Source organism: Bos indicus x Bos taurus, chromosome 3 (genome assembly GCF_003369695.1).
Source record: "Bos indicus x Bos taurus breed Angus x Brahman F1 hybrid chromosome 3, Bos_hybrid_MaternalHap_v2.0, whole genome shotgun sequence".
In the NCBI taxonomy this organism is placed as follows: Eukaryota; Metazoa; Chordata; class Mammalia; order Artiodactyla; family Bovidae; genus Bos; species Bos indicus x Bos taurus.
Window position 1 is genome coordinate 9,620,676 of NC_040078.1, and position 27,950 is coordinate 9,648,625.

Consider the following 27,950-nt stretch of genomic DNA (forward strand, 5'->3'; position numbering starts at 1 on the left):
CACACAGGCGCACGCTCTTGTATGCGGCCCCACACACGCTCTCGTCCGCATGGCTGAGCGGAGGAGGCGCAAGGCCCCAGCAGGCCGACTCAGGCGCACCGACCCACCCCCCACTTGCATATATGCACCTGCACACCCGCCCTCCACCCGCTTTGCGCCCCTTTCACCAGCCTCGGGCAGCTCAGCGCCGGTCCCCCGCCCCCCACCATGCCCTCGCTGCCCCCTGCTGCTCCAACACAGGTTATAACAAGTTTGCTCTTGTGACTTTAAGAATGTAGCCCTGAGGCGGGAAATGTCCCACTGCTCCAGACCGCTCCTGCTTACCTGTTAACCACAGACACCGCCTCCGCTGAACTCTGAACAGGCTCCCCCCGCGTCTCGCCGCCCACAGAGAGGTTTGGTGGGCCCAGGACCCCCGGCCCCAGGGCTTAGCGAGACACTGAATGGAGCAGTGTGGGGAAGATGAACCCCAAGCCGCCCCAGCCCAGACCCAGGGCGACCACCTCTGCACCCCCCCAGTGCACTCCTGGTCACAGCCTCTTACAACCCTGTGAGGTAGACGGGAACGTTATTATGTCCCCATTTTACGGGAAGGCTCCGACCAGCTGACATGATATATCCAGGTGGCAAGACTGGACTCTATTCTGGAATGCTGCTTGGTGTTTTTCTTTTCTTTTTTTTTTTGTGGAGGGAGCAGTGTTGGTCATTGTCTGCCTAGGGGCTTCCTGGTTGGCTTGGTGGTAAAGAATCCACCTGCAATGCAGGAGACCCAGGAGACTCAGGTTCGATCCCAGGGGCAGGAAGATTCCCTGGAGGAGGGCATGGCAACCCACTCCAGTATTCTTGCTGGGAAAATCCCATGGACAGAGGAGTCTGGCAGGCTACAGTCCATAGGGTCACAAAGAGTCGGACATGACTGAAAGGGCTGAGTACACACACGTGCACTGTCTGCCTCTTGACCTCCTCGGATGACCTAGTCCATGTGGAATTTTATCAGAGCTATCTTTTGCCCATCTTTGTTGGGAAGAGTCAGGGCATATTGGGATGGGTGGTAGAGGGGGTAAAAAACAGGTACGAGAAGCTTAAATGGGATTCTCAGTCTAGAAGGAACTTCGAAAGGTCACCTTGACCTCTGACGGCCTCTGGGCAGGGTGAGTCTACCTCCTTTCATTTCCTGCCTTCCCATGAGCCCCACTTCCCACTGCTGACTGGATCACTGGAGAGAGAAGCCACATGGCCTTCTGGGCTAGGGTTTAGGGATTGAGATCTGTATTGATTTTAAGTCCATGACACTTGACTCTGACCTTCCCTGTTAATATCCTACATCTGTATAAGGATCTATGGGCTTTCCTGGTAGCTCAGCTGGTAGAGAATCTGCCTGCAATGCAGGAGACCCCAGTTTGATTCCTGGGTCAGGAAAATCCCCTGGAGAAGGGATTGTCTACCCACTCCAGTGTTCATGGGCTTCCCTGGTGGCTCTGACCTGGGATCAAACCCAGGTCTCCTGCATTGCTGGCGAAATCTTTACCAGTAGGAGGACCCTTCTATTCCTCACTCCACTGCTCATCTTGGATGCTCCCCGGCTCGCTACCAGATTCAGCTTAAGCTGCGTGATTCATCTATCTTCCTCCATGCATGAACACTCTGCCCCAGTCTTTATTCTCTGGTTCTTCCGTCTCCAAGTGCCCCTTCAAATGCTCCCCGTTGGAGAAGGGGGCCTGGCCAAAATCTTCAGCCCGTCCAGCAGCACTCTGGCTCAGAGGAGGGATACGGGGAAGCCACCTCTGAATCTAGTTCTGCATCTAGTCAGTATCTTCGTGCCACCCTGCCCCCCAACTTCTACTCAAACAAGGAATGTGGATGAGGAATAAGTGGATAGCTGGGGAACGACGGAGCAATTCCCTCCTAGAGTGACAGTAGTCCTTCTCTAGGTTCCTGTCTGAGGGTCAGGATTGTTCTGCATGCCTGAGACCTGAGAAGGAAAGGGAGTGGCGAGGACACGCGTCAGGGAAGGTGGGTCAGTTTCCTGAATACACATCAGAAGCTCAGGGCACCTATGGGGTTCCATCTCCATCGAGGGTGAAAATAAGAGGAAATTGCTTAGGCAGTCAATTTTGACTTAATGGGAAGCACTTCCTGGGTGTAAGGGATTACCAGGCAAAGGGGAAGGATGGAGAGAGGTGGATGACCCACTCCCCTTGAGAAAGAGAGGCCTGGTTAAGTCTCGTATTGAACAGAGGTGGCGGGGGTGGGGAGCATCTAGGAGACAGTTCCAAAGGGGCTTAGAGCCCCTGTGGGCTGCGTGATTTCCAGCTGTCTCAGAGAAACTCTCTTGATCAGCTTCACAAACCCCACAGAGAGTGTCATTGGATCTGCCCTCTCCTAATGGGCCCCCTATCTGCTGTTTCTTCCAGCTCTTCTGGGTCTATCTCTGGGCCAGCTGCTGTTGTGGGAGGGCGGGTTAGGGTTTGGGTTAGATTCCTGAGGCCTGCTGATGGGCGGGGCACACTGCACACCCTGGGCTGGGGCTGTGGTTGGAGGGGAAACCTCAGTGGCTAATGCTCCCAGGTTGGCCCTTCAGCACCCGAGGATCAAGAAAAGATCCTGTAGGAAGAGAGAGGCTGGGATGAAGAAGAAAGTCAGGGTCATTTTCTGATTCTGGTGCTACAAGCCAGCTCTGTGACTGTGGGAAAGTTACTCAGCTTTTCTGGGACTTGGCTTCCTCTTCGATGGGATGAGGGGATTGGACAAGATGACCATGGGGGCCTCCCAACACCAACAGCCCATGGTGGTAGAGTGGTCAAAGGAAAAGCACAGACCTCGGTTTCAGTGGGCCTGGGTTCACCTTGCAGTCACCTCCTCCTCACTAGTGGTCCTCCTGGGCGAGTCTGGTTCCCCCCATTCATATGAGGGCATTGGCATCACCCAGCTCCCAGGGAGGATATAGGATGATGCAGTGTGTGAACACGCAGCACACGGCCTGGCTCATTGTAAGGACCGAGGCAGGGAAGTCCACGGCACACGGGGACACGGACGAGGGGCAGCAACTCACAGCGAGGCTATGGGCATCCAGAAGGGCTTCCCAGAGAAACTGACATCCACACTGAGGCTTGAAGGAGGGGTAGAGACCGACCGAGGAGAGTGGGGAGAGGAAGGGAGCTTCACGGAAGAGGCCCCGCTGCTTGCCGAGAACTGTTGGTGAGAGAAAGCATGGCCCATTCAGGCGCTGGGAGCAGCTTAGTGTGGCTGGAGATCAGAGGCCGTGTGTGAGGGGCACGTGGAGGGCCAAGAACACTGATGCTGGAGAGGGCAGCAGAGGGCAGCTTATTACACACTCTGCTGCCTGTAACCCTAGGGGCTTGTGAGCTGGGGTCCCTCCACTTTTACTGCATCTTCCTTTTCCTACTTTTCTTTTTCCCAAGCTCAGTCCTCTTGTCTTTGGTCATGTGGGTACAGGGAAGCACTGGGCTCCCCAAGAGGACCTGGTTGGTCCCGGGAGAAGCTCTGGGCCCCACTTGTCTGACTTGGGCCCCGTCTGGGGTCCAGGTCTGGGGTTTTCTGCCAGTCTCCTTTCCCGCCATGAAAGAAAGATCTGCTTTCTGCTGAAGACTCTGGATTTCTGGCACTGAGGCTCCCTGTGTACCCACTGTGGACCTTGGCTGCCACACTGCCCTCTCATGATATAGAGACGTGAGAGTGTTGGCGGAGGTGGGCTGAGGGCAGTGCGGAGTGAGCACAGAGGGAAACCAGAGAGAAGACAGGTCTTCAGCCTGGAGTAAAGGCTGATGGGGAGACCGAGTCAGCGCCCTCCGCTGTTCAAAGGCTGACACTGTCATGGGAAATTTGGAGGAAGGGCTTCCCAAGGATGAAGCAGGTCACTCGCCAGAAAGGGGGCCCGAGGGAGGGAAAAGAGATGTACAATATCAATCCTATGGGTTCTTTTAAAGCCAAGAACTACTTAGCCAAAGCTCTGTACTAGGCACTGAGGAGGTTACCAAGATGAACGCTGCACTGGTCAGGAAGCAGTTCAGAAATGATTCTCCTGGGGTTTTCTTGATGGTCTAGTGGCTCAGACTCCATGTTCCCAGTGCAGGGAGGCCCGGGTTCCAGCCTTTGTCTGGGACTAGATCCCGCATGCTGCGGCTAAGACCTAGAGCTTCCAAATAAATAAATAATTTAAAATAAAAGAAATGATCCTTCTGATTGGGAAGGGGAGCATGATCCTTCCTGGAAGAAATGGAACAGATAAAAGGCCCCTCTGGCAGCTTCCCCTGAGGGTGCTTCCACACTGTGTGTAACGCTCATGCCTCCTCCACTGCTTACATTGCCTCTTGGGGCCTCCACCGGCTAGCCACACAATGGCTAAGGTCCCAGACAAGAAAGGAGATAGAGAAGGGGACCCTCAGCCAGGAGGTAGTCAGCTTCCCTGTTTTCTCTCAGGTGGGAGGTCACACTGGTCCCAGGACCCTAAGGAGCCAGTCCCATCAACCTGGCCTCTCTCTGGTCTGCCAGGTTCTGGTGGCAAACCTGGTGACAGCTCAGTGGCTCCCTGGCCTCCACCCCAGAAACCTTATCTCCTCGGGCCTGGCATCCTGGGCTCTGTAAAAAGTTTTAAACAAAATTTGTTTGATCATTGCTTAGTGACTTATTCTTTTAAGGCTCCATCAGCAGGGGGAATGGAGACCACTTCCGCCCCGACACCTTGGGTGAGCAAGGCACTATCGTCCTTTGGACCCGCACATCAGTGCCTTGTTTCCTGAGTACTCCACAGCTAATGGGGGTACCTTCCTGGCCTCAGTCACCCCCTGGCCAATCACAAGGATCTGCACACCCTTCTTGACAACTTCCTGCTCATCTGTAGCCTGGACACCAGGAGAATTCTCAGTTCCTATCAAGACTTCCCCCTGGCCACACTTCATAGTCCTTATAGATTTTGGTAGAGCCTGGTACTTCAGTTGCCCCTCTGAGAGGGTAGAAACTTCAGGTGAAGACATAAGGAACTTAAGTGAAATCCAGTGTGCTCTCTTCAGAGATGCATTTCGAAACAGCTCTGTGCTTTACCCCTCATCTTGGGCTTTGAACAGCCTGCCAGCTGCCTGGAGCCATCAAGGCGGGGGGTGGGGGGAGCAGGAGGGCAAAGGGCTGCAGAGCATGATGGAGGAGCTGGATTCTATTGGGCATCCCTCACTGAACACCTTTCCTACCATTTGGCAGGGTGAATGGGTTTGGAGGGAGCTTCGCCTTAGGAATTATAGGGAAGTAGGATGAAGGAGGTGGGCTGAAAGCCTCCTCCAATTCCAGGGCTATAGGAAGTCCTACTCCATGAAGCACTGTTACCCTGCAGAAAGGACAAATAAGACAGGGAGCTGGAGCACCGTCAAGCCCGAGGGGGTATGGAGAGGCACCATGAGTAAAGATCCACCGGGCTTGGAGAACAGAGGTCCAGCTTTGCCATTATATAAATGTTAGCAAGTTACTTTACCTCTCTGAGCCTTAGTTTCTCTAATTTGGTAGATATTTTTCTTTCATCTGCAAAGTAGGCTAATAATAATACCTTATATTTACATAAGGGCCATAGAGATTTCAGAAACTGTAACTTCTGTAATCCCAACCACACAATGGAAGGTTTTATTGCCTCCTTAGGTGAGGAAATAGAGCCCTAGAGAGATGAAGAGATTGATTGGCGTTCCCATGCCTGGTAAATGGCACAGACCAGGATGGCCAATAGTGGAAAAGAAGAATAGATGGGGACCTCTGGCTGTGACTCAGACCTGCCAAGATAACAAACAGGTTTCCTTTGGAAGGCTAACTGCATTGGAAAATGGCTCTCTGTATCACCATGTTGAGAAAGATTCTGAGGCTCAGTGAGAAAAAACAAATGGACTGTGATGAACTGGTGATATCTTTGAAGGGCGGGAGGTGGAGTAAGTGATGGCCCACCTGCAGCATGGTTGGCATCCCCAGCCAGGAGTCACACCAGGACTTCATGTCTAAGTCCTTTCCCTATACTAATCAATTAGGTTAAGTTCAAAGGCACCTGCTGAAAAGAGAACTAAGATATAGCCTCTGCCTTCAAAGCGCTCACCATCTCTCAAGGACAGAGGAGTGCTGAACTGATGCCGTGGTAAAACGTTCCAGGAACGTAGAGGGCATCTAGCGGGCATTCTAGGTGGAGGGGCCTGCTTGATAAAAGCTTGGGGACCATGCAAGTGGTGGTGCAGGCTGCATTTGAAGAGCCAGTGGCAGTTCTGTATGGCTAGAATATGAGGTCCGAAGGGGAAAAGAACCAGAGGGAGAGGCTGTGAAAATCAGGGTGGCATCAGATGGGGAAGGATTCAGAATGCTGTGTCTAGATGCGTGGGTTTTACCGCAGAAGCTGTGGAACTCTTTGAGGATGGAAAGCCAGAGCGATGGGATGTAACTGTGTTGTTGAAAGGCGCTGCTGTGGCTGAGGAGGTGGAGGTGAGGGAGGCGAGGCTGGGGGGTGTGGAGACAGAAGATCATTGCAGTGTTTCAGGTGAAAGAGAACTTGGGTAGCCTCAAAGGAGATGGAGAGAAGCCCACAAAAGCAGATTGATAAGACCTAGTGAGCCGCTGGATGGGGGGCAAGAGAGAAACGGAGGGTGACTCTAAGGTTGCAGCTTGAGCACTGAATGGGTGGTGATTCTGCCAACAAGAGGGGAAGCACAGAAGAGACTCCCTTTTGAGAATAGCATGTGAGTCTGAACATGGTAAAACTGTTACCTCCAGTTAGAGGGAGCCTGTAAGGGTTGGACCTAGGGGGCAGAGGTGAGGGGAGATCCGTGGGAGTGGCTGAAACAGCCGAGGAAGTGAGAGCAGAGTGGTTAGAGATGAGAGCCAAAGAGGATCCCTGAGAAACATCAGTAATTCAGCATCAGCGAGAGGCCACAGCAAGAGAGATGGGCCAAATGTAAAGAGACAGGGAGATGAGATTTCCCTGGTGGTCCAGTGGTTAAGACTCTGCACTTCCAATGCAGGGTATGCAGGTTCAATCCCTGGTTGTGGAACTAAGATGCCACAAGCTGTACTGTGGGGCCAAAAAATAAAAAAAAAAAGAAAAGGAAAGAGAGACGGAGGAGAGAGCCTGGAGGAACACCTCAGAGAGTGATGGTGAGACCCTCCACACAGGCTGTACTGGCCCACCCAGTGCTCTTGGTACATCTGTGTGCTTATCTAACTCTCCCAACACCCTGGTGAGGTAGGCATCATTAGACACCCCCCCCCTTTTTTTTTTTTGCAAATAAAGGAAAAGGAAACTCAAAGAGTTTAAGTGATTTTCCCCAAATCCCAAAGCCTAGACGTGGCAGAGCTGCTAAGAGCTAATCAAGGTCTCCAGATCAGTGGATCCCCATCACATCGCAGTTAAGAGTCCAAGGACAGTCAAAGGAGAGAGTGTCCAGAACACACAGACTGGTCATCAGTCTCACATGATGCAGAGAGACTGCTGGGGTCAAGGGCTGACAAAATGCCCTTGGACTTGATGACTGGAAGTTGAGCTGTGACCTTGGAGAGAGCTTCTTGGAGCTCTAGCTGCCACCCAGCTGGCTGTGAGGATCAAGTGAAATTGCTTCTAACATGCTTTGCAGAACGCAGACCCTGGTAGTTTGAAGGAGACTGGTGCTCTTGTTTTTATTGTTATTAAATATTAATAGATTGGACCACTTGAGATTGCTGACATTTTGAAAAATGGGTAATTTTGTATGCTTTAACCTAATAGTAAAAGGAGGGGGCTGGGGTGGAGGTAGGGCGGCTAGGGCAGGTGTAGCCCAGCTGCCCTGGGCACAGGCAGTCTCCTGGGGCTGGGGTGCCCTGCCCCCTGGTGGTGGGAAGGTGAGCTTCAGCACAGACCCGGGGGCGGGGTGTCGGGGGCAGGTAACCTGGTGAAGCTTGAATTTGCGGAGTGGTCTCATCTCTTCTGCTCCCCTCCAGCCATCTGTAATCTTGCCAGCACCCTCTATGCTAAATGCAGCTGGGCGTGGGGGTGAACTCTCCCAGCGGGGCTCTGTCTGGAAGAATACTTCTAACTTCCAAACTAGGGTGATCCTCTCAACTAATATCATTGGGGATCAGTTGGGTTCTATGGAGAATCTCAAGAACCCCGGCCAGGTGGTGCCTGATTAAAGAGTCAGGGCAGCTGACACATGAACACGAGTCTTGAACCAAGCCCTTGGTCATCGCCAGCCCAGCTCCTCTGAAACCTCCCCCAGTGTCCTTGGGGACCTCTTCGTTGTCTCAGGTCTTACCGATGACAATAGAATAACAACGACAACGGATGTTATTTGTATTAATGCCATTGCTTCTCAGCGCCTCAGCTGTGTCTTAGCGCCTGATTTTTCTGGTTCTTCAGTCAAGGTGAGGAGGGGTGGGTTAATATCTCTGAGACGTTCTTCTGAGGTGAGGACCCAGACGGGGCCAGGCCGGGAGGCTCCCCGGATAGCTGGAGCTGGGGCTGAGGAGGCACTGGTGCATCCTTTGTCCTCAGCTGAACTCTGGATGGTGCCAAGCTCCTCACACAGGACCAGGGTGTGCAGCCCTGCGGCTCCACACAATGGGTAGGGGCAGACGCTGTGGCCGGGTGGTGACTCACAGAGGGAGCGCGCGCCGGGGGCAAGGGGAGGCAGGTGCATCAAAGAGGCAGTCGTGACCGGCTGCACATGCCAGGAAGTCCTCTCCCTCTCCAGCTGGGGGAAGGAGGTCCCTGAAGAACCATCCCCCTCCCCCCGCCCCGGTAGTTCTTTGCAGGAACGCTGTTCCCTTCTCATATGGGACAGGAGTCACTGCCAGGGAATTGGGGCAGAGGAAGGGGCTGTGGTCCTAATCAGCCCACACTGACTGGGGTGGCGTCTGGACAGAGGAGAACATCTGACAGGGCTCCATCTCTGTGTTCCTCCCTCTTCTGACCGGAAAGCACAAGAGGGTCAGAAGGGCCAAATGGAGGTCACAGGCTCCCAGGAAATGCTTTGAAGGCTTTTATCCTTTCTTTTGATCAGACTATGAGAACTTTCCAAACGTTGACACAAGGGAAGAAAAGCCTATTCTTCCTTGGGCCAGGGCCTTGTGTCAGGCCGAGGCTAGAGGATGGGAGGGAAGGGGAAGGAGATAGGAGGGTGGGAGGCAGAGCCTGCAGTGACTCAGCTGGCAAGGCAGGCCCCGGACACACACACGGCCCTTTTTTTCCCCACCTCAAGATTTGTGTGCATCTGGCTCAGTTTCTATTTGTTTATTTTCTTTGGGGCAGGACAGGAGGAAGATTAATGAACAAAGACATCAACTTTCAAAAGAACCCCAAACCCAGCTCCATTCCTCTCCCAACGTTGAGGGCTTACATAACCCCGCAGTGCTTTTCTTCTAGGCCTTCCTTGACACCGTCTCCTTTCTCCTCTCTTCCCCTCGCTCACATTTAGAACACTTGGAAGCGTAGAAATGCTTCTTTTCAGTCCCCACTGTGCAGCTGATCTCCTCCTGGAGGCCTCCAAGGTCGCTATTCAAGTTGGAGCTGGTATCCAAAACAGAGATAATATGGTTGGTGAGAGGAGGCTAAGTAGTAGTCTCCTGTCTCCACCAAGGCCAGTGGGAGGGATGGGACCCATCTGCACAGGGCGAACAGGAGGTTGTGGGGCTTAGAATGCCTCTACTAACATGGGCACCTTGGCTTTGGGATGTGGGTGGGGATACAGTGACACAGATTTTGGAGGTCAGAGGTGTGATTTGATGGACAGCACAGTATTCCTTCGGGCTTCCCTGGTGGCTCAGACAGTAAAGAATCCACTTGCAATGCAGGAGACTTGGGTTTGATCCCTGGGTCGGGAAGATCCCCTGGAGAAGGGAATGACTAACCACTCCAGTATTCTTGCCTGGAGAATCCCATGGACAGAAGAGCCTGGTGGGCTATAGTCCATAGGGTGGCAAAGAGTGGGACATGACTGAGTGACTGTCTCTCACACACACACACACACACACACACACACACAGTATTCCTCCATATCACCCTCTTCCAAAATCACATGTCCAGGATGCAAGACAGGAGGCAGAAGAAACTTGGAGGAGAAGAAGGGATGGGCCAGACAGATGTAGGGGGAGTGAAAAGACAAAGAGGAAGGTGAAAAGAAGGATAGACAAGGGGAGACACATTTTGGTAAAACAGCCAGTATGAAATATGAGCAGGGCAGTGCAGATGATAGAAGAGATGAGAAGAGAGTGGGGAGCAGAGTCCAAGGGAAGGAATGGGGAGGATAAAGACCTGTCATGCGGACCTAGAAGGAGCACTAGGACAGAGCAGTCACACAACAGAGAGCATGACCACCAACCCTCAGACGCACCCTGGATGATTGCTGCGCATTCTGCACACCTGGCTCCTGCGAGCCCCCATCCTGCTCTAGGTGTCCATCTTCTCTAGGTGTTGTTGAGTGTGAAATATGCTCAGCAAAGGCAAGGTCACTGTAATATTAACCTGAAGCTATAGTGGAGAGAACTTTGTAATGTAGCCAGAACTAGATACTAATCTCAGCTCTGCTACTTATATATTGGGTCACCTGGGCTCCTTGCACCCAATTTCCATAAGGAACTGAAGAATGGAAATTCTGCCTGGGACATCCTGGGCGGTCCAGTGGTTAAGATTTCGCCTTCCAACACAGGGGGTGCGTGTTTGATCCCTGGTTGGGGAGTTTAGATTCCACATGCCTTGTGGCCAAAAAACCAAGACATAAAACAGAAGCAATATTGTAACAAATTCAATAAAGACTTTAGAAATGGTCCACATCAAAAAAAAAATCTTAAAAAAAAAAAAAGAAACAAAACAAAACTCTGTTCCTGAGTTGCTGCAAAGGTGAAATGTGATGTGCTGGTCTAAACTAGGCATTCAGGAAATGATAGTTGCCCTCATTCTCTCTCCTGTTTCCCTGAACCAGCCACCAGGAAGAGGAAGTACTCCGTGGTCAGAAGAGAAGACTCCCCCCACCCGGGGCTCTGAATGGGTGTGCACTACAGGCAGGGGACCAAGTCCCTGAATCTGATCCCTGTGGGAGGTGCTGGGCTCCATACCCAGGCCACGTGGCTCGTGCCCCTCATTCTAAGCCCAACCTTTAAATCTATGAAGCTGACCACAAGGCAGGAGGGTGTTATGGGATCAGAGCCCATCGTTGTTTTCCCATTTGTCCCATTAAGTCTCACGTGCTCTCAACACTTCTACCAAAATGACTGGCTCCTCTCCCCTGCTGGCCCTGGATCACCTCAACGCTATACCTTTTGTTCCTACAGCTCTCTTCCCTGAGGGGCCTTCTCTTTGACCCCACCCCCAAACTCCAGTCTCTAAGGGTCCAAATCTTGCCTTCAGGCACAGTCCCAGTGCCACATTTCTCTAACATAATCTCCCCTGGGTGAAACAGTCAGGTGTGGAGGAAAAACCTCAACTCTTGCTTGTTACTTACTGATTATGTTTCCTGGTAAAAAAAAAATGAGGATAATAGCAATTATAGGAGATAACATTAAAATATCCCCAACAGCTTAGCCCAGTGCCTAGCACTTAATAGGTGCTCCGTCAATACATATTGGTTGTCTTTCCAGCCCCATCGCCTTGAGCTGGACGTCACCTTTCCCTTTGCAAAGTCCCCCAGGACTTCATGGATCTTCCCCCCACCCCCTGGCACTTATCACATTTTGCCTGCTTTGTGGTTGTCTCCCTTATTTGATTGTAAGGCGCTCAAGGCTAGAATCTATATCCAACTTACCTCCATAATTTCAGTGTCCTGTTTAGAATCTGGCACCTAGTAAATGTTCATTGTATAAATGCACGAACACACACCTGAGACTTGCATAAATATGCCTATGCAGTGGGTGCATCATTACAGATGAGGGTGTTTGGTTTGTTTGCATATCTAATAGTGCTGATAATTAGTTATTGGCATTTCAGTGGATACAGGAAAGAGAAAAATCATCATAAGAAAAAAATCAAAAGATACAAACAAGAATGGGGAGTGAGAAGGCCTCAGAGGGACAGAGACCCTGAACCAGAGTGAAGTTCTATCTGTTGTCCCCAGACCAAGAGCTTCCATATGCCCTTGGTCCTCGTGGAGAAGGATTCTCAGTATGCTTACATTGGCCCCTGTGGCTGCAGTGATTTGGGAGTACCCTCCTCCTCATTTATTTACTCATAAACTACTTCTTGATAAAGAAGACTCTACACATGGACCATCACAGATGGTCAACACAGAAATCAGATTGATTATATTCTTTGCAGCCAAAGATGGAGAAACTCTATACAGTCAGGAAAAACAAGACCGGGAGCTGACTGTGGCTCAGATCATGAACTCCTTATTGCCAAATTCAGACTGAAATTGAAGAAAATGGGGAAAACCACTAGACCGTTCAGATATGACCTAAATCAAATCCCTTATGATTATACAGTGGAAGTGAGAAATGGATTTAAGGGACTTGATCTGATAGATAGAGTGCCTGATGAATTATGGATGGAGGTTTGTGACATTGTACAGGAAACAGGGATCAAGACCATCCCCATGGAAAAGAAATGCAAAAAAGCAAAATGGCTGTCTGAGGAGGCCTTACAAATAGCTGTGAAAAGAAGAGACACGAAAAGCAAAGGAGAAAAGGAAAAATAGAAGCATCTGAATGCAGAGTTCCAAAGAATATCAAGGAGACATAAGAAAGCCTTCCTCAGCGATTAATGCAAAGAAATAGAGGAAAACAACAGAATGGGAAAGACTAGAGATCTCTTCAAGAAAATTAGAGATACCAAGGGAACATTTCATGCAAAGATGGGCTCTATAAAGGACAGAAATGGTATGGACCTAACAGAAGCAGAAGATATTAAGAAGAGGTGGCAAGAATACACAGAAGAACTGTACAAAAACATCTTAATGACCCAGATAACATGATGGTTTTATCACTCACCTAGAGCCAGACATCCTGGAATGTGAAGTCAAGTGGGCTTTAGAAAGCATCACTACACACAAAGCTAGTGGAGGTGATGGAATTCCAGTTGAGCTATTTCAAATCCTGAAAGATGATGCTGTGAAAGTGCTGCACTCAATATGCCAGCAAATTTGGAAAACTCAGCAGTAGCCACAGGACTGGAAAAGGTCAGTTTTCATTCCAATCCCAAAGAAAGGCAATGCCAAAGAATGCTCAAACTACCGCACAATTGCACTCATCTCACACGCTAGTAAAGTAATGCTCAAAATTCTCCAAGCCAGGCTTCAGCAATATGTGAACCGTGAACTTCCAGATGTTCAAGCTGGTTTTAGAAAAGGCAGAGGAACCAGAGATCAAATTGCCAACATCCACTGGATCATCGAAAAAGCAAGAGTGTTCCAGAAAAACATCTATTTCTGCTTTATTGACTATGCCAAAGCCTTTGACTGTGTGGATCACAATAAACTGTGGAAAATTCTTCAAGAGATGGGAATACCAGACCACCTGACCTGCCTCTTGAGAAACCTATATGCAGGTCAGGAAGCAACAGTTAGAACTGGGCATGGAACAACAGACTGGTTCCAAATAGGAACAGGAGTACATCAAGGCTGTATATTGTCACCCTGCTTATTTAACTTCCTCCTCCACGAGTACATCATGAGAAATGCTGGGCTGGAAGAAGCACAAGCTGGAATCAAGATTGCCAGGAGAAATATCAATAACCTCAGATATGCAGATGACACCACCCTTATGGCAAAAAGTGAAGAGGAACTCAAAAGCCTCTTGATGAAAGTGAAAGAGGAGAGTGAAAAAGTTGGCTTAAAGCTCAACATTCAGAAAACAAAGATCATGGCATCTGGTCCCATCACTTCATGGCAGATAGATGGGGAAACAGTGGAAACAGTGTTAGACTTTATTTTTGGGGGGCTCCAAAATCACTGCAGATGGTGATTGCAGCCATGAAATTAAAAGACACTTAACTTATTGGAAGGAAAGTTATGACCAACCTAGATAGCATATTGAAAAGCAGAGACATTACTTTGCCAACAAAGGTCCATCTAGTCAAGGCTATGGTTTTTCCAGTGGTCATGTATGGATGTGAGAGTTGGACTGTGAAGAAAGCTGAGCACTGAAGAATTGATGCTTTTGAACTATAGTGTTGGAGAAGACTCTTGAGAGTCCCTTGGACTGCAAGGAGATCCAACCAGTCCATCCTAAAGGAGATCAGTCCTGGGTGTTCATTGGAGGGATTGATGGTGAAGCTGAAACTCCAATACTTTGGCCACCTCATGCAAAGAGTTGACTCATTGGAAAAGACCCTGATGCTGGGAGGGATTGGGGGCAGGAGGAGAAGGGAACCACAGAGGATGAGATGGCTGGATGGCATCAGTGACTCGATGGACATGAGTTTGGGTGAACTCTGGGAGTTGGTGATGGACAGGGAGGCCTGGTCTGCTGTGATTCATGGGGTCACAGAGTCGGACACGACTGAGCGACTGACCTGACTGAAACTACTTCTTGAGTACCTACTGTGTGTCATACATTGTGTTAATCATACGTCAGGCTAATTGAAATATGCTATACCTGAATCCTTATTTCAATAAGCTTCTTCGTAGTAGAAGATACATGTTATACCAAGTAGATGTGCAATAGAAGATATAGATGGAATATAAATACACACACACACACACACACACATATATATATATATATATATTTTTTTTTTTTTCAGAGGCTTTACTTAAGGCTGTGGGGGTCAGAGAAGTCCTCATGGAAAAGGAATCATTTGAAATGGGCTCTGAAAGATATCTCAGCTATATAAAGACAAGGAGAAAAGGAGTCCAGGAAGAGACAGGAGCATGAACAGCCCTTTGAAGGCAGGAAAACCGGGGTTTGTGCAATAGGGAGCAGGGGACTGCTGGTTTGTCTGAAGTTTGCCAAGGACAGAAGAGGCAGGAAAGAAGGCTGGAAAGAAGGTACAGAAGCAGACTCTGCGAATGCTCCAGACTGAGTTTGGCCTGTCTTTGATACCTAGTGGACACATCATCTGTAAAACCTAAACCAAGAGTAGAAGGGATTGAGCTGGGGAAGGATCTGAGGTAGTTATAGTACAATGACAAATGGAGTTTGGAGGGAGAAAGTTTGGGAGAGCAAAGACCTCGATTTACCAATCACATCATCTCCCTTGGCTTCAGTTTCCTCATTCATAAAATAAGGATTGTAACCTTAATATCTCATAGGAATGCCACGAGAGTAGAAGTGCTATGTGAAGTACCGGATGCATGTGCACTGATTCGTGATCAGAGGCGTAGCTTAGGAAGAGTGATCCGGTAGCGGTGTGGGAAGGATTTGGGGAGAAAGAATAGAGACAGGAGATGAGTAGGAGGTTGATGGTTCAGCCAAAAGGTATTAAGGACCTGAACTCAGACAATGAAATGAGGGGGAAGAGACATAGTAACAAATCCACAGCATGTGGCACCTGATGAATATTGGGATGAGGAAGGAGCAGAGTTTGAGATGTTGTGAAACATTTTCAATGCAGTTAACTTGGAAGTTATGGCACTGTTAACTATTTAAAAAAATTTTTGGCTGTACCATGCATGCAGGATCTTAATTCCCTGACCAGGGATCAAACCTGTGCCACTTACATTGGGAGTACAGAGTCTTTTTTTTTAAATTTTTTATTGCAAGTTATTTGCTTTACAATATTGTGCTGGTTTCTGCCATACATCAACATGAGTCAGCCACAGGTATACATATGTCCTCTCCCTCTTGGACCTCCCTGCCAGCTCCCTCCCCATCCAGCCCTCCTCGGTTGTCATGTAGCACTGGGTTGACCTCCCTGTGTCACACAGCCAATTCACTGGCTATCTAGTTTACATGTGGTAATGTATGTTTCCATGCTACTCTCAATTCGTCTCATCCTCTCTCTCTCACACCGTGCCCATAAGTCTGTTCTCTATATCTGCATCTCCACTGATGCCCTGCAAATAGGTTCGTCAGTACCATCTGTATAGATTCCATATATATGCTTAATATACAGTATTTGTCTTTGACTTACTTCAGTCTGTACAATAGGCTATAGGTTCACCCACCTATTAGGACTGACTCAAATGTGTACTTTTTTAAAGCTGAGTAACAGTCCGTTGTATATATGTACCACAATTTCTGTATTCATTCATCTGTCGATGGACATCTAGGCTGCTTACACGTCCTAGCTACTGTAAAAAAGTGCTGCAACGAACACTGGGATACATGTGCCCCTTTCAGCTACGATTTTCACAGGATATATGGCCAATAGAGGGATTTATGGGTTACATGGTAGTTCTATTCCTAGTTTTTTTTTTTTTTAAGGACTCATGTTGTTCTCCATAGCAGCCATATCTATCAATTTACATTCCCACCAACTGTGCAAGAGGGTTTTCCTTTTCTCCACATCCTATCCAGCATTTGTAGATTTTTAAGTGATGGCCATTCTGATTGGTATGAGGTGATACCTTATTGTAGTTTTTATTTGCATTTCTCTAGTAATGAGTGATGCTGAGCATCGTTTCCTGTGTTTGTTGGCCATCTGTATGTCTACTTTGGAGAAATGTGTTTAGGTCTTCCACCCATTTTTTTGATTGGGTTGTTTTCCTGGTATTGAGTTACATAGCTGCTTGTATATTTTGGAGATTAATCCTTTGTCGGTTGTTTCATCTGCAATTATTTTCTCCCATTCTGAGGATTTCCTTTATTGGAGCACGAAGTCTTAACCACTGGACCACCAGGGAAGTCCTGGCACTGTTAACTATTTAGGAAACCAAAGAGGGGCAGAAGTAGAAGAAAGAGAATTCATTCACACATGGAAATGGATGCATTTAGAATTCGTATCCCAAAGCTTCTTCATTTGGGTTGCTCTTGCCACAGAGAGGATAAAGCTCTTTGCTCAGGGCTGCTTCCCCACCCACCCCACTCCCAGCCTGACAGGTACACAGCTCTAAGCTGCCCCTGCTCCACTGCCTCAGGGAGGGGGCTGAAGCATCCTTTCTGGTCATGCCGTTTGGCAGAGTCCTCCCCAATGCCCACAGCTGTGTATAGGCGTGTTCTCCTCCTTCATCCTCTTGGAAAGGGAACTGCAGATCCAGAGAGAGCTGGGACCTGTGCCTGGGGCTTGCTCTATCCCACCTTTTGAAAAAAGAATTTGTAAACATCTGTGCACGTGTAAACTTGGGTCCCTATGAGGTAGACCATGGCTGCAGCCCTGACTCAGGCCTTTGTCCAAATCAGGGTTCTAGTCATCCTTTTACTCAGACTTTCTCAACAAACTGCACTCAGTACTAGTGAAACAGGTGATGTGCACAGTCTGTGGCCTTAAATTCAGAACTCACAGATGGCAAACAATTGTAAACAAACCGTTGCAAAACACCATGATGTTTGAAAATAGGAATGTGTACAAACTGCTTCTGGAGGCGGGGAGGTGGAGATGAACTGTTTCTTTAACTGTCAGGCAGGCTTCCAAGGGGGAAACTAACACTTGAGTGAGTTTTGAAAGATAAGCTGAAGGTCATCATCCTGGTGGGCAAGGAGCGGGGCAGAGCAAAAGCAGATCCAGAGGTAAAGGTAGATGTGAGGGGCTTTATGGAGCCAGAGTCTAGGATATGAGCAGAAAAGTGGCCAGACCAAAGCCAAGGAGGAAGCAGGGACCAAATCACGAAGAGCCTTGAATGTTGTGCTCAGAGCAATGGGGAGCCAGGAATCAGCTTTAATCACAGGAGGAGTGTGCATACTGCAGAGCAGTCCGGTACTCAAGAAAGGCTCTGATAAATCCATTCTGGAGAATAAATGACTCATGAGCTCTTAGATAAAGAAATAAAGCTTAGATCCATTTGCAGGTGTGAATCAGGAGGGAGACGTGTTTGCTAAGGGGACGTGCCGGACATCACTGTAGGTGTGACTGGCTTTTGTTTTAGGGACTCATTAGCTTAATTTTTGGAGTAGAAAGAAGGTGATTGTGTCTGACAGCTGAGAGGCTGCTTTTGTTTTCAGAATTCTTCAGCTACTGTCCCTGGTATCTGGCTGGGACTGTTCTGGGAAAACAGCACCCTCTAGAGGAGACAGTTATGTGTTTCAGGTGGGGCAGCAACAAATCATTTCCAGAACTCTACGCTGCCCCCTTCTCCAGGGGCCCAGCCAGCCCTGGGGGTGGAGTGTAGCAGATTTGTTCATATGCTTCCGATTCTCAGTACTGTGGAGAACAAAGCTGCCTGGCGGTGGGAGGTAGCGCAATAGCTGGGAGCAGCATGTAACAGCTGGAGGAGGCAGATACAAAGGCTGGCAACAGCAGGCCCACAGTTGGAGGCGGCAGTCACCACTAGCAGTAGCCCAAACCTCCACTGCCCAAGAATCTGTCGCCTTAACACTGGCCTCTGGAAGCTCTGCGCCCCGTCTTCTCTGTATCAGCTGTGCTCCTCTATACAGGAGACTACAGAGGCACCTCCTGAGAACATGAGACGGTGAGAATGAACTCGGGATATACGCAAGCAGTTGCTATAATTTAAAAGTTCTGGAGCCAGAAGACTTGGGTTCTGGCTCCAAATCCACTTGGAGCAAACGTCTTTGAACCTTAGTTTCTAATGATGCGTTTCCTACTTACCTCACGGTGTGGGGGTCAAATTACATGTCTCATAAACTGTAAAATGATATATGAAGTGAAGTGAAAGTCGCTCAGTCGTGTCTGACTCTTTGGAGCCCCGTGGACTATACAGTCCATGGAATTCTCTAGGCCAGAACACTGGAGTGGGTAGCCTTTCCCTTCTCCAGGGGATCTTCCCAACGTAGAGATCGAACCCAGGTCTCCCTCATTGCAGGCGGATTCTTTACCAACTGAGCCACAAGGGAAGCCCCCAAATGGTATATAATCATAGACTATTACGTTGGGAACAATAAGCAAGACATCCCTTGAGCCCCAAGAGCTTCCATTTCCCCAGATTATACAGGGTCTCTCCTCAGCACAAGCAAAGCTAGGACTTCAGTGTAGGATCCCTGGATGTCATGGTATAAAGTGAGGCGATACAGACAGGAAGGAGGCAGGCATCTTGATCTTCTATGAATGTAGTCAGAAACTTAAAGACAGTCTTTAAACCTCCCATCTAAAGCTCTAATCTCCTCTGTAGAATCTCTGTAAAGTTCTCATCCTACCTGGCGTTGAACACTTCCAGGGACAGGGTACTCTCTACCTTTTGAGATGCTCTTTCTACATTTGTTACAATGTTCTTCATATCAATCTGGAATCCTTTCCTTGGCAGTTTATCTTTTTCTTGATGGTTTAAACTCAGTGGTCCCGGTTGTTCCCCTTGGAGCTCAAACTTGTGTTCACATGGCAGTGCATTCAAACCAAATATTCTCACATAGCCTTCATATCCCTCAGACTGCCTCTTCTCCTAAGTAATCTTCTCCATTACCTTCAACCACTTCTCACATGATTTGGTTCTGAAGACCCTCATGTCCTGATTGTTCCTTGAGACTCAATACTGCAGATGTGAGATGAACAGAGGTTCAGACTCAACTGAATCCTTAGATACTTTAGTTCAACTCAAGGAACTTAAAATTGCACTGCTTTTTTGGCAGCCAAAACACATAAGTAACTCACATTGGATTACTTTCTGCTAAAATGCTTACATTTATTTTCATGGTTCTGCTTATGAAATCACATCTTTCCAATTGTAGAACTTGCTCAGGTAATTTTTGGACCCAAATATGTAATCCTATGTTTATCCTTTTTGTTATATTTGGCCCACTCATCTGGCTTCTTTTTGATCTGTCCCAACTCTGTGTCATTTGCATAATCGATGGCCATGTGTTCTATATTTTTGAATAAAATTAGTGTTAAGAACATTGACTGAGGGCAAGACCAAAGATAAAGCTCTCTGGTACATCATTAGAAAGCTTATTTCAGGCTCTCATGATCCACTCACCAGTAACACTGATTTTTTATTTTTAAGCCACCCAATTAGAGAAGCATTTTGTTCATTTGTCTCTATCCCCAAGGACATAACGAGAGATCTTGTAAAAAAAAAAAAAAATCTTGCTTAGTTGCACTTTCTCTATTACATTTCTCTGATGTGCCAAATTAGTAACCTTGTCAAAGAAAATTAGGTTAACATCATTTGACTTGTTCTTAGTAACCCCATGCTGGGTCCTACTGATAACTGCCTTTCCCCAACTCTGCCCAAGCATTCACTATCTTAATGTTCCATTCTAGAGTCTTGTCTATGGTCTACCTCTTTGTAGTCTGTGAAATGCATTTAAATTTTCTTTTTGAAAATTAAAATCATGCTCACTCATCCACAACTTTCTAGCACGCCTTCTGTTCTCTACAACCTGTTTTAGATTCCCCTGTTCTTCAAAATCTTCTATAGAAGTTTCATTTCTTTCAAGAGTTTGAGGGTCAAATGAGAAGCATGCTAACATGTTAACTGTGACTGCACACAGATGCAAGTTTTGTGGTGATTGTTTCTTTTACTAATATTACTACTTCTGAGTACTGAATGGGGCTTTACTTGGGCCCTAAATAAAAATTTTTCAAACTTCAGAATTACAGGGTCTCCTTCTCCAAAACAGCCATGTCTGGCTGAGGAGTCTCATGTGGATGAGTTCCAAGTGGGCAGTGTAAAATGCGCTGTTGGTTGTCTCTGAATATTCTTGGATTCTTGTCTGTTGGTGATCTCCAATTTTGTGTCTATTTGGGTGAAGCTCCAATACTTTGGCCACCTGACGCAAAGAACTGACTCATTGGAAAAGACTCTGATGCTGGGAAAGATTGAAAGTAGGAGGACAAGGGGACGACAGAGGATGAAATGGTTGGATGGCATCACTGACTCAAACTCGACTTTGAGCAATCTCCAGGAGTTCGTAATGGACAGGGAAGCCTGTTGTGCTGTAGTCCATGGGGTCGCAGAGTCGGACACAACTGAGCAACTGAACTGACTGACTGGGTGAATATATGAATCGACCTAGATAATTTAGAGCTTTCTAGCAATAAGGCCATGGAAATACAGGCTAAGGGGCAGTGTGCAGAAGGATAAAATGCAATGGGACAGACTTCTGAGAATGGAGAATGTGATGAGCCTCTCTGTGTTCTCCAAGAAGAAACAAACTCCCCAGAGATCACCTGCTCCTTCCCAGAAGGCCTGGCCAGCAGATATCAAGTCCAAGGGCTCAATTTATTATAATTCTTTCTCTGCTGGAAAAGTACAAGTTATTCCTTGGGCAGAGGTGCCAAGCACCTTGTATTAAATGAGTTGTCTCCTATTTCAGAGCCTTGTCCCACTTTCTACTATCAGGACAAACAGCATTCCTGAATCTGAACTTGAGCACACATAGTCACGAGCTAATATACACTCCCAACTCTCCTACTTCACTCAGTCAAGACAATTTTGCCACCTACAATCTGGCATCTCTCCCAGTCCTTGGGAAAACGGCCCAGTGCTGCCAGGAGGCTTCAGTTAGATGTTTTTCCTACCCCATCGCTTGTTTACTTTTGCTCAGTTCTGTCTATGCTCTTTCTGACACCACTCCAGACCCAGACCTAGATAATGCAAAAAGATGATAATGACAATAATAATAAATAGTGAAATGGGCTGGGTGCTTAGAGAACATCTTGAGGGGTGGAAGAACAGGTAGTTTCTGCTATCTTCTCAGCTAGAAGAGTATCTTAGTATCACCAGTGAGCACTGACATGGAGGTTGGGGAGAGAATGGAGAAATTAAGGGCATATGTGTGTTCAGGGGGACTGACCTGGAAGGATAACAACAGGATAGTCTTTCTTGCTGGTGTCATTCAAGACAGTAGGGAGGGATCCTATTTCAGAATTAGGGATCTTCACAGAACCAGTTCTGTGGTGAAAGGAGACCAGCAGAGCCCTCTTTAGTCCCACTGCCACTTTCAAGGAACTGGGAACTTATTATTACTTTTTCTTCTCTGCCCCGCCTAAGAATTAAAAATATCAGACTATATTGCAATTATTTGCTTTGCTGAACAAGTATCTTTCTCACTAGGCTGTGAATTCTTGGACAGCAAGGTTGCTGTCAGCTGTCAGATTCATTTTTGACTTCCCAGCATCTTGCACTACAGGGCCTGGCATGTTGCAAGTGCTCAGTAAACATTTGCTAATAAGAGAACAGATCAGTGGCACTGAAATGAATACTTCTTCCTTCCTGTTGGGAAGGGGGTGGCTGGGAGTTGGCTGGATTTCTGCAGTAACTCTCATTATGCTGTCTTGCTCTCTGCAGATGACTTCGGTTGCCAAGGTATATTACAACCAGACCACTCAGACGGAAAGCCGGCCCCTAATGGGCCCAGGGATCCGGAGGAGGAGAGTCCTCACTAAAGATGGCCGCAGCAACGTGAGAATGGAGCACATCGCTGACAAGCGCTTCCTCTACCTCAAGGACCTGTGGACCACCTTCATTGACATGCAGTGGCGCTACAAGCTGCTGCTCTTCTCTGCCACCTTCGCAGGCACCTGGTTCCTCTTTGGTGTAGTGTGGTATCTGGTAGCCGTGGCCCACGGGGACCTGCTGGAGCTGGGCCCCCCGGCCAACCACACCCCCTGTGTGGTACAGGTGCACACACTCACCGGGGCCTTCCTCTTTTCCCTTGAGTCCCAGACCACCATTGGCTATGGCTTCCGCTACATCAGTGAGGAGTGCCCACTGGCCATTGTGCTTCTTATTGCCCAGCTGGTGCTCACCACCATCCTGGAGATCTTCATCACAGGTACCTTCCTGGCAAAGATTGCCCGGCCCAAGAAGCGGGCGGAGACCATCCGTTTCAGCCAGCACGCAGTCGTAGCCGCTCACAATGGGAAGCCCTGCCTTATGATCCGAGTGGCCAACATGCGTAAGAGCCTCCTCATTGGCTGCCAGGTGACAGGCAAACTGCTTCAGACCCACCAGACCAAGGAGGGTGAGAACATCCGCCTCAACCAGGTCAATGTGACTTTCCAAGTGGATACAGCCTCTGACAGCCCCTTCCTCATCCTCCCCCTTACTTTCTACCACGTGGTAGATGAGACCAGTCCCTTGAAAGACCTCCCCCTCCGCAGTGGTGAGGGCGACTTTGAGCTGGTGCTGATCCTAAGTGGGACAGTGGAATCCACCAGCGCCACCTGCCAGGTGCGCACTTCCTACCTGCCAGAGGAGATCCTTTGGGGCTATGAGTTCATACCCGCCATCTCGCTGTCAGCCAGTGGCAAATACATAGCAGACTTCAGCCTTTTTGACCAAGTGGTGAAAGTAGCCTCTCCAAGCGGCCTCCGTGACAGCACTGTACGCTATGGAGACCCTGAAAAGCTCAAGTTGGAGGAGTCGCTAAGGGAGCAGGCTGAGAAGGAGGGCAGTGCCGTTAGTGTGCGCATCAGCAATGTCTGACGGCTTGGAGTCCCACCTCCCCATCCCTCTGGTTTCTCTTCTTCTTGTGGCTCCTGGGTGAGGGATGTTTGTTATCCAGGCTTACTGGGGAGCCCCAGAAGCATCCTTCTCCACTTCCTCTTCTTTAACCCCGAGGTCACCTGGAGTCCACATTTTCCTCCCTTCACCTCACCCCACTTTGGCCCCAAGATGCACAACTCCCTTAAGCCAGGATGGGGGAAGGAGAGGGAAGATTAGGCTGAAGTGGCTTAGAAGGCCTCAGCCATGCTTGGAGACTCACATTAGAAGGACCGTGCGGCTGGATGAATAGACTCCCTCCCACCTCCCATTACCACCAATGTCTGGTACTTTGAGGCTGGAGCCCCCTCCCTCTCTATCTTCCCACTTACCATGTTACCTAAGGCAAGACTCTCTCTCTGATGGGATATATGCCCTCAGAAATATAGGTCGGCAGAATAATTTTTCTCCACCAAAACCTATGGAGAGAAGCCAGGGTTTTTCATGGTGTAGTTTACTTTCTGTTGGCAACTCCCGACTCTAACCTAGGACCTTGGTCCCCACTGTTCGCCTCTTTCTAGTTTCTAAACTGGACTCTCTCTTTGGATACCCAGTTCCTACACACATGTCCTCTACTCCCAGGGAATATAAAGCATAAAGACACAACCACCACATCTGTACCCAACCTGAATATTGAATTCTTCACTGTGGGGTGACTAACACAGAGCTACTGTTTAAAACTTTGAACCTGTCCTCCAGGTAGCCCTGTTTCCCTGTGTTCCATAATGTGATGACCCTCCACAATTCATTCCCCTAGAAAAAGTCCAATGTCCAGGCCCCATAGAAAGGTCTGGAAATAGTGTTCCTGATTACACTGTCCCTGGCTTCCCTGATTCTTTCCTGCCCAGCCCACTCTCCTCTTAACCCCAGCTCTGAAGGAAGGGAGGGAAAATGCAAGGGCCTTCCTCTCAACACTGATGCTTGACTAAAACTAGACTCACAGGGCACAGAGTCGCAGAAAAGTTAAACCAACCCACCAAATGGGAGGAGTACATTCTCAGATTTCCAGACTGCTGTATACAGCTTCTGGGAATTGGCGTGGCTTTAAGGTTTGAGCAGAGGCAGAACTCTGTGGCTGGCAGACACTATTCACTGTTACCCCTCCCAGTGCCCTTCTGAAAAGTGCCAGCTATTCTGTTAGGCAGTGCTGGGAGGGGAGGAAATTACACCTCCTGATCAAATAACTATGGTCTCCCTCAGCCATTCCCGAGACAGTATAAAATGAATATCAGTCTTCTCTCTTCTCTCCTTTGCCATGAAGCCAGTTTCAGGCAAGTTAAAAGGCATATTTTACGAGATCAGACTCAGGCCATTCCTTGTTCCCTGATGGGGACTGTGGTATGAGGTCATGAAGGGTGTATGGATGCCAGAACTTTCTCTAAAGCTCCAAATCCCAAGAGTGCTCCCTGTTCTCATTTAGGTACCAAGGAACACTCTCCCCCACCCCAGATGGATTCGCATAGAGTCAATGTATGAATCAAGTGGCAAATTATTTAAGGTAGACCAGCCAATTGTTATGGGTTTCCCTGGTGGCCTAGATGGTAAAAAATCTGCCTGCAATCTGGGATACCCAGGTTTGATCCCTGGGTCAGGAAGATCTAGAGAAGGAACTGGCAACCCACTCCAGTATTCCTGCCTGGAGAATCCTATGGACAGAGGAGCCTGGTGGGCTATAGCAACTAATGCACACACACACACGAACACACAAATTGTTATAAGCTACACACTTATACAGAATGTATATTTGCATCTGTGTAAAGATGAGCCTTACAGAGAAACCCGCAAAATCTGGAGAGTGGACCCATGGTTATCATTTACTACAACTGCCCAAGATCCTCCTATATGATCTCTCCTTGAACTCAACTAACCCTTCATTCTCCACTTACTGTAAACCCCACCATTACTCCCTAGCTCTCAAGCAAACAAGAACCAGAACAACTTGAAAATCTGAGACAGAAGACAGAAGGCAACGAGTCACCTTCTGGGCTCTACACTTTATTCAATGTTTGACTCACCTGATTTCTTTAACTTGTGCGGGCAAAGAGCACTGCGTTGTGTGTGTATCTTCTGATCTATTTTCAAATTGTCCTCCACCTAGTTTCTTCTGTACAGTTGCTTCCCTCCTGAGAGAAATGCTGTTTTCCCATTCCCTCGCTGTCTATTCCAAGCCTCCAGACTCCTCAGATTCTTGGATAACAAAATGAACACTTTCTGACTGACCCTTTTTCATTCTCCTGCACAATCCCTGACTTTGCTCTAAATTGCACTTTAAATCATACCATCCTTTTGATACAACCTGGCTTATAAGCCCCATCAGAGAACAACACTCCCTTGCCCTCAACCCTAAGTGGTTTTCTAGCCTACAGCCCCCATCTCTTCTGAGCTGAAATCATCTTTCAGGCTATCAGGCAAGCTTTAGAAGCAGCCAGGTCTGGTGAGCAATGGGATCCCTGACCACACCAACCATGGACTTGGACTGTGAGGAGAGCACTGGGCACAGATCTTAAGGGAGGAGATTTCAGAGGATGGTCAACATGACTCATGTGGGAGGATACTCAGGGTGCAAAGATGAGAAAGGGTGGTACTGGGGGGACCTAGTGAAATCGATGAAACCCTTGAGTCTTACTTGGGTTAGCAGACAAGAAGTAGCTGGAGGCTCGGGGAATTAAGCTATGATAAATAAATCAAAGGTTTATCTAAGAAAGAGAAACAGAGATAATATATATATATATATATATACACACACACACACACACACACACATAGAGAGAGAGGTAATATAGATGTACATAGGACCAAATATACAGAATGTGCAGAAAGAAAGTATTCAGAGAGCTCAGCATGGGGGCAGGTAGCTTGCTCTCGTTTGGGGGGTAGGACTCCCCAGGTTCCCAGAACTTACAGCCAGTGATCCTCATTTCAACATGCAAAGCCTGACAAAGGCTTTCAGGTTTGATGATGGGAAAGGGAGGGGTGGAAGTTGCTCTTCAGAATAAAGAGGTGTCCACTGAGGCTTCCGATAAACCCTGTGCTGCCGACAGGACCAGGAGGAGGGGAGACACTCCATCCACGGAAATCTAGGACGGTCTACAAGCCGGTGTGTTTGCACGCCCAGTGTCCTGTCCCTGTGGCACTTAAAGTCCTGTTCCCCTCTCTATTTCCCTGCTGTCATGGGGTGGGGCAGCTGCAGCTCCAGCCCCAGGAGGTGACGGCTATTAAACTGAGAAGCCGAGCACTTTGGTGTCAGAGGTACTAAAGGGAAGCCTCAAGCCTAGAATCTAAATGCCAGGACTAAAGAGCTGCTGGACCCAAGATATTCTCAAGGCAGAGGCCCAGCTTTCCGTGTGGCTGCAAGCAGCCCAAAGAGAATACCTTCTGTGCTGAAGAGTCCCAATTCCAGCATCTGGGCATGGGGCAGGGCGTGGTGCTTTAGCTTTGATGGGAGAGGCTTCTGAAATCTCTACTCTGTGCTTTACCTCATTACCCGCCTGACCCCCTAACCCAGCCTCAGCTAGTAAGACCATCAGGGATTTCTCTCTGAGACCTGAGCAGAGAAAAGCAGCCAGTTATACTACTGCTACTAGTCAAGGACACTGCCCCTCCCAAGGCTGCTACCCTGCTCCTTTACCCTTGCTAGTTAACCTAGCTTATTTGGAACGTAATATAACACACTACCTTTGCTGTAAAGTTAGCCTGGGCTTCGGGCTCAGTCATGGCCAACTCTATTGAAAGCAGAAATATCTAGGGATGGTTTTTCCATTCACTTCATTAAAGACTAAACCAGGTCAAACATACCTAGGAAAAATATGTCGGGTTTTTTTTTTTGGTTTATTTTATTTTTGTCTGTTCAGAACAAGTTACTATTACTAAATAAAATGGCTGAATCTATGTTCTTCACTCCAGCTTCTTTTAGAAATCAAAACCAATCCTGTTATTAAGGCCTGAACTCACTGGCCTTCCTTTGGGAAAGGAGGGTGGAACTGGGCTGTGCTGGAAGAGCCACTGACAACATGGTCAGGTCTTTCTCTTTCAGTGTTACCATCAGTCCACCAACTCCTTTCCCACACCTCCCCTCATTAACTTTAGGATCCTCTAGCAAATACCTTTTACACTCAGTTTTAAAAGGATTACAAAAAAGTTAAGACCGAGAAATCTGAAAACTGTCTCAGCTTAATCCAGGAAAGTCAAGTTGCTTTGGAATCCAGGCATTGCCCCTTTTAGCCAGCGATCATGAACACAACTTCCCTGCCACGCTACCATGGAGTAGTTCCTTATATGTCCTCAAGGCTCTACATGCCTATTCATTTAATCATTAGGTATTTCTTGCCCCAATTCTCAAAGAAGTGGGTTTCTCTTCTATGCTTATCTATCAACAGCCTAAAGAAGGCTTGGTTGTTAATATCCAGTCCTGAATTGAAAAAACAGACCCCGATGGTTACTGACTCTTGTTCCCTAGAAAAGGAAGGACAGAGGGAGAAGATTGGGTCTCTTACCATCATCAATAAATACTTATCTACAACATTTGGGAAACAC

General features: G+C 48.1%; 1 protein-coding gene across 1 annotated transcript in view; it reads left to right on the forward strand.

Annotated features, from left to right (window-relative positions):
* Positions 1 to 27,306, forward strand: part of KCNJ10 (potassium voltage-gated channel subfamily J member 10) — a 35,244-nt gene extending 7,938 nt beyond the window's left edge. The window contains exon 2 of the mRNA XM_027528864.1: positions 22,221 to 27,306. Within this exon, the coding sequence (XP_027384665.1) occupies positions 22,221 to 23,360 (1,140 nt within the window). The 3' untranslated portion in view covers positions 23,361 to 27,306. The remainder of the gene's footprint in view (positions 1 to 22,220) is intronic.
* Positions 27,307 to 27,950: the final 644 nt, after the last annotated feature.